The following is a 6,418-nucleotide window of genomic DNA, read 5'->3' on the forward strand; positions in this document are numbered from 1 at the left end:
AAACTGCAGACCTTGGACTTGAACAAGGATATTCTCCTTCTTGCTTCCAGATCCATTTGTAGCCTCCACAGTGTAGAGGCCACGGTGGGTACGATCAGCATCCCTCACAAACAAGGTGCTGGATCCAGCGACATTGACAATGTCCATCATCTTTTTGGTAATCTCAACACCATCTCTGTACCAGACCACCTTGGGAACAGGCCGCCCTGTGATTGTCACTTTCAGCCTGATGTTGTCTCCTGCCTTGACTGTCAAACCTTCAAAGTACTCTGGGCCAAACTCAATATTTGGACAAGCTGGTTTTGAGAAAGAGAGATAGCATTAGCTCACAGGGTGTAGCTTAACTAAGCTTTAAATATTTTACTTTCACAATAGAGGATTTAAGAGGAATGCTTTATGCTGTGTTTTTCTTTAAGCCAGTTACTAAAAGGCAATATGATGCCGTGCTCTTTAATTTGATTTTATTGTTCAGGCGTTAAGTTTAGTATTAAAACCCTAGAATTACTCACCGTTTTCACTTCTAACTACAATCATGCCAGAGGAGTTGGAGGGAGGACTGACAACACCAATTGCATTTCTTGCAATCACTCTGAACTCATAGCGTTCATTTGTTGCCAACCCTGTGACAGTGTACTGGCAGTCATGTACATCAGTCAAGTTGGCCTTGAACCAGCGGCCATGTCCTTGACGCTTCTCAATATTGTAGCCGGCAATCTTGCTACCACCATCACGCTTTGGTGCATCCCATTTCAGGGTCACTGTGTCACTAGTCACATCAATGTAATCAGGCTGGCCAGGAGGATCTGAAAGACATATGTAGATATTTGAACTTCTTATCATTTAACCAAACCAATTAAAAATTGTATTCTAACTACCATTGTAAGACTAGAAAAATCATTTTTAAAAACGTATTATAGTTTCAGTATGATTTGTACAGAAGAATAATGAGTAATGTAAATCGGCACTCACCAACAGGACTGACAGCCATGGTTGACTTGCTCTCATCACTCATTCGACTGAAGCCAGCATCATTCTGGGCGTAGACTCTGAAGGAATACCCAAGGCCTTCAATGAGTCCCAAGATCCTGTAGTCTGTTTCTGTGATCAACACAGTGTTCACCTTTTGCCACATAATGCTGTTCTTTTCCTTCTTCTCCACATGATAGCCCTGGATGGGGGTACCACCATCATAGATTGGCTGCTCCCATTGGATTGTCATACCATCAGTGGTCACATTATACACAATGGGCATGCCTGGTGGGCCTGGAGGTCTGAACTGGTGCTTGGCAATGACCATCTGTGAGACTAAAGCCTCACTGACACCATATCTGTTTTCAGCACACACCCTGAACTGGTATTGGACACCCTTGATAAGGTTGGGGACCTTGAACTGATTACCCTGTACACCGGAGCAGGCCATCTTCCAGTCGGATTGGGAGGTGTCACGCTTCTCCACAGTGTAGCAGGTAATGTCTCCACCACCATCGTCGTTAGGTTCTTCCCAGGATATCATGATGCTCTCAGCTCTGACTTCATCCAGGAGGATGGGTCCAATAGGCTTGGATGGTGGTCCAAGTGTGATGACATGGATATGGGAGGATCTCCTATTGACCTTGTTATCAAGAGTCAAGGTGTATTTGCCCCCATTCTCCTTTGTCACATTCTTAATCATTAGAGTGGCTTTGTTTTCCGTCTTCTTGAAGCGAACTTGGTCACTCTCCTTCAGTGGCAGGTTGTCCTTCAGCCACAGAACAGAAGGTCTTGGTTTTCCTTTGTATGGCAGCTCAATGTGCACATTGTGACCCAGGCGGACACTTATCCTGCCATCTGGGTACTCAGCAAGGCTTGCCTCGGGTGTGATGATGTAATCGATTACTTTAATAGGTCCAATCTCAAAAAAGTCACCCTGTCCTTTCTCATTTCTTGCAGCAACTCTGAAGAACACATCCGAGTGCTCCTTGAGTTTCTTAACTTCAAACTCACACTGTCTGCTGGTTCCTCCCAATGACCATTCCTCATCCTTGAGCTTCTTCTCAATGATGTAGTCAGAGATAATGCTGCCACCATCATAATCAGGCTTCAGCCACTGCAGGGTTACAGAGGTCTTTGATGAATCCTTCATAGAAACCTCCTTAACTGGTCCTGGGGTCTCTGTAGCTTTCACAGGCTCAAGAGTTTCACATGGATCACCAACACCGTTCTCATTTTCTGCTAACACACGGAAGAAGAAGGATGTCTTCTCTGAGAGATCTTCAATAGTGTATGTTGTGTCTGTGCATTTGCTTGTCACTGCAGAGTAAGATCTCTTGGAGGAGTCTCTCTTCTCAACTATGTAGTTTGTGATCTCAGCACCACCATCAAGAAGTGGAGGCTCCCAGCAGAGAGTGACCTTTCCACGGGTCACCTCCTTCAGCACAAGATTCTTGCACTGAGCTGGAGTATCCTGGACCTTCACAGACAGGGTCAGTTTCTTTGGCTCTCCAACACCATTTTCAATCTTTACTGTGTACTTTCCAGTATCAAGCCTGGTCACCTCACGCATAACAAGGACTGTAGTGGTGTCTGTGTGATGGAACTCATATTTGGGATTGTGATCAATGCATTCGTCTCCCTTGCACCAGGAAGCTGTTGGAGAAGGTCTGCCCTTTAGAGGTACAGTCAGCTCCACATCCTTGCCTGCCTTCACAATGTAGTGTGTTCTCATGGCCACATCTGAATCAACCTGGGCCTCCTCTGTGAAAATTGTAGAAAATATTTAAGGTCAAACATACTACATTATCTAAGAAAAGTAAGAATAAAACATAGGTTAAAAACTGAATACACTTAAATATAAATGATTATTTACCAAGGATATCCTTAGCCTGCACAGGCTCAGTCATCTCCAGCGGCTCCCCTCGGCCAGTACAGTTGATAGCAGAGACTCTGAAGAAGTAGTTGACATCTGGTTTTAAGTCATGGACTGTGTATTCTGTAGTCTTTACCTCTCCCTTGGAGGTTATCATTGCCCACTCTTGCTCTCCTTCAATAAGCTTCTCCACCATGTAGTTTGTGACTTCACTGCCTCCATCCCATTCTGGCTTGGACCAGCCTAAAGTAATGGATGTCCTCGTTGAGTCCACTACCTTCAGCTTGCATGGCTCATCAGGGGGATCTGAGAAAAATGGATGAGCTATGAAGAGTAATGCATTTGATAATTTTTTGTTGGAATATGTATTAATGGTAGAACACCTACCAACTGGGTCAGCCGCCTTGTAGTAGTCTGATGCATCAGAGAACGGTCCCTCCCCAGCTTTGTTAATGGCACAGATGCGGTACTGGTACTCATTTCCTTCTGTCAAATGGTAGACAGTCTGTTTGATGTCAGTGATAGGGTCTTTATAAACTCTTATCCAGCGCAAGCTCTTCTTGTCACGTCGCTCCAGGTAGTAGCCTGTTACAGTGCTACCTCCGTCTACACCTGGTTTGTCCCATTCTACCACCATTGTGGACTTGGTGATGGTAGTCACCTCAGGAGTATGTGGCTGCCCAGGAGTTACTGTGGATATTAAATACAAATGTAAATTATAAGTATTTTTTCTCAATAAATAGGCAAAAGAAAAAGCAGAAAAGTGAAACATTGGGAGCTAAGTCATTAAATGGTGACTAGTTTCTATTAAAGTCATATTTGCAGCCCTCTTTAGCCCAAACGTACCAAAGGCGTTCTTAGCAATGACAGGCTCTGACTCCAGTGTCTCTCCAACTCCATACTTATTGACACCCATTACTCGGAACACATATTCATTTCCACGCAAAAGCTGGCCGACAGTGACGTGTGTCTCCTCATGCCTGTCTGAAACTGTTGACCAGACAACTCTACTGGTTTCGCGCCGCTCAACAATGTAGTGGGTGACCTTTGAACCACCCTGGTCTGACTCAGGCACAGGCTCCCAGCTGAAGATAATTTTGTCTGCTGTGATGGAGTTGAAGTTAATCATGCCGGCTGGGGGTCCAGGTTTGTCTAAAGGGTAATAAAAAGGGGAAAAGGATGATTAAACATAATACGAATTATGAATTTTAGGAATATGAAAAAGTGAAGCAAAAACAAAACATGAAATACCTAGGATTTCAATCCTAATGGTTGCAGATGCTGAACCGAGAACATTCTTGATCTTTATCTCATATGAGCCTGTGTGAAGGCGAGCTGCATCTTTGATCAGAACAGCAGAAGAGTCAGTTGTGCTCTCAACAGATATTGTAGAAGTTGCTACCAGCTCCTTTCCATCCTTGAGCCACTCAATTGTTGGCAGAGGCTTGGCAATGATGCCAACTCTTAGCTTAACTGAAGTTCCAGCCTTGTACTGAACCACATCCAGATACTCTGGAGGAAGATCAATAGCTGGGGCACCACATGCATCAACACATGTGACTGGGCCAGCAATGAGAGATGGGTTGCTGACAGACCCAATTGCATTCTTGGCATACACTCTGAACTCATAAGACTCATCCTGGTTCAGTCCAGAAACTGTGAAGCCCATCTCAATAATGTTTGTGAAGTTGGCCTTCACCCATCTGCCATTTGGAGCATCCCTCCTCTCCACACTGTAGCCTGTAATTTTGCTGCCACCGTCATATGGAGGCCTCTGCCATGCCAGGCTGACTGAGTTCTTGGTGACTTCTGTGATGCGAACATTTGCTGGGGGCTCTGTGACATTGAATTAAGAGAGGGTCTTGTAATCAAAACAATGATCAAGATTGCAAGCTCTTTTAGAATTATATATTTAATTTAAACACTTACCACAGGCATCAATTGCAAGCACTTCTTCAGAGGTCTTGCTCATCTTTCCAATACCTGCAGCATTTTCAGCTGCTACCTTAAATTCATAGATGAGGCCAGGGCAGATGTTGGAGACTCGCCACTGATTTCCTGGGATTGCTGTCTTATTGACCTTCTGCCAGAGGATACTGCTCCTCTCTTTCATCTGGAGATGATATCCAATCACAGGGTTTCCACCATCATTGACAGGCTCATTCCAGCAGACTGTCAGACTCTCCCTAGATACAAAGCTGAGCCATGGTGTAGATGGGGGTCCAGGGATGACTGTAATGGAGAAGCATTCGTGTTAGTGTTCAGAAGAATTCATAACACAAAAAAGTCACAGAAAGATAATTTTTTCTCAGTCAGAGTTATTTTAATAAATAAAAAGGAGATAAAGTCGTCAAATTTAGATTAGTTCTTGCCATCTTCTTTTAAATGTATTTACTTACTGTATGGAAGTTTTATCATGACTGGCTGGCTGTCAATGTGGTCGCTGACACCGAAGCGATTTTGAGCCTTAATCCTGAACTGGTACCCTTCTCCCTTTGTCAGCTTATTCACCTTGATTGCACTTCTGGCAATGCTAGTTGACACCTCTGCCCAGGTGGGAGTGCTAGTTTCCCGTTTCAGAACAATGTAGTTGGTGACAGGACTGCCGCCATCATATTCTGGAGGTGCCCATTTCAGACATACAGTTGTTTCTCCGACCTCTCCGATCTCGACCGGACCAGCTGGTGGCCCAGGTTTATCCAGGACAACGAAGATAATCAAGATCTTGGTAGTGCCTCCAGAATTTGAGGCAGTCACTTCATATTTTCCAGCATCAGTTGATATGCTTTCTAATAGAGTGATGATTAAACTGTCTGGAGTCACTTCTGTAAGCAACCTCTTAGATCCCTTGATGACAACATTATTCTTGGACATAGTCACCTTTGGCGTGGGCCTACCAGTAAGAGGGATCTCAAAGGTCAGATCTGATCCTGCTTTTACATAAACTGTACTCTTGGGATAGTTCTTCATGTCAAATTCAGGGGCCTCTGTAATAAGAGAGGAGTAAAAACAGGTTACGCATGTCAACTTAAAAATAGTAAGCAGACCAAACTGTATTTCTCGTCAAATTCCAAAGGTTTCAAAATGTCTCTTTAATTACACAACTTCAAAACTAAGAAATTCATTTTAAGTTAATATCTGTTTTCTAGGAACATTAAAAAGTATAAAACACAGTCAGTAAAACTAATCAACAGAGATAATAATAGAGATAATACCATGTATTTCTTTGACAATTACGGGTACAATCATCTCCTTTGGTTCACTGAGTCCAGCATGGTTTTCAGCACGAACTCTGAAAAAGTACTCAGCACCCTCCCTCAGGTTCTTAATAACATGGGTCATGGTCCTCACAGTGGCACACTTCACCCACTTGGTCTGTCCCTTCTCCAGGGCATCAATAAGATAACCAGTGACTCTGCTACCACCATCATATTCTGGTCTTGTCCAGGCAATTGTCACACTGTCCTTTGTAACATTTGCAACTCCAAGTTTCATAGGCAGACTTGGAACCTCTGTAAAAGACAAGCGAATGTCAGGAACATTGACCAACAGATAAACTTTACAGCTACAACA

At 43.7% G+C, this 6,418-nt stretch overlaps 1 protein-coding gene across 4 annotated transcripts in view; it reads right to left on the minus strand.

Moving 5' to 3' along the window:
- LOC109985143 (titin) overlaps positions 1-6,418 on the minus strand; it is a 168,706-nt gene that overhangs the window by 19,652 nt on the left and 142,636 nt on the right. For all 4 annotated transcript variants that reach the window (XM_065962529.1, XM_065962527.1, XM_065962526.1 and 1 more), the window contains 10 exons: positions 6,061-6,357; positions 5,245-5,832; positions 4,775-5,077; positions 4,097-4,681; positions 3,692-3,997; positions 3,233-3,535; positions 2,846-3,151; positions 970-2,733; positions 510-803; positions 12-296 (listed from right to left, as the gene is read on the minus strand). In XM_065962529.1, the coding sequence (XP_065818601.1) occupies positions 12-296; positions 510-803; positions 970-2,733; positions 2,846-3,151; positions 3,233-3,535; positions 3,692-3,997; positions 4,097-4,681; positions 4,775-5,077; positions 5,245-5,832; positions 6,061-6,357 (5,031 nt within the window). The remainder of the gene's footprint in view (positions 1-11; positions 297-509; positions 804-969; positions 2,734-2,845; positions 3,152-3,232; positions 3,536-3,691; positions 3,998-4,096; positions 4,682-4,774; positions 5,078-5,244; positions 5,833-6,060; positions 6,358-6,418) is intronic.

The sequence above is a fragment of the Labrus bergylta genome, chromosome 13, assembly GCF_963930695.1.
Source record: "Labrus bergylta chromosome 13, fLabBer1.1, whole genome shotgun sequence".
Lineage (NCBI taxonomy): Eukaryota > Metazoa > Chordata > Actinopteri > Labriformes > Labridae > Labrus > Labrus bergylta.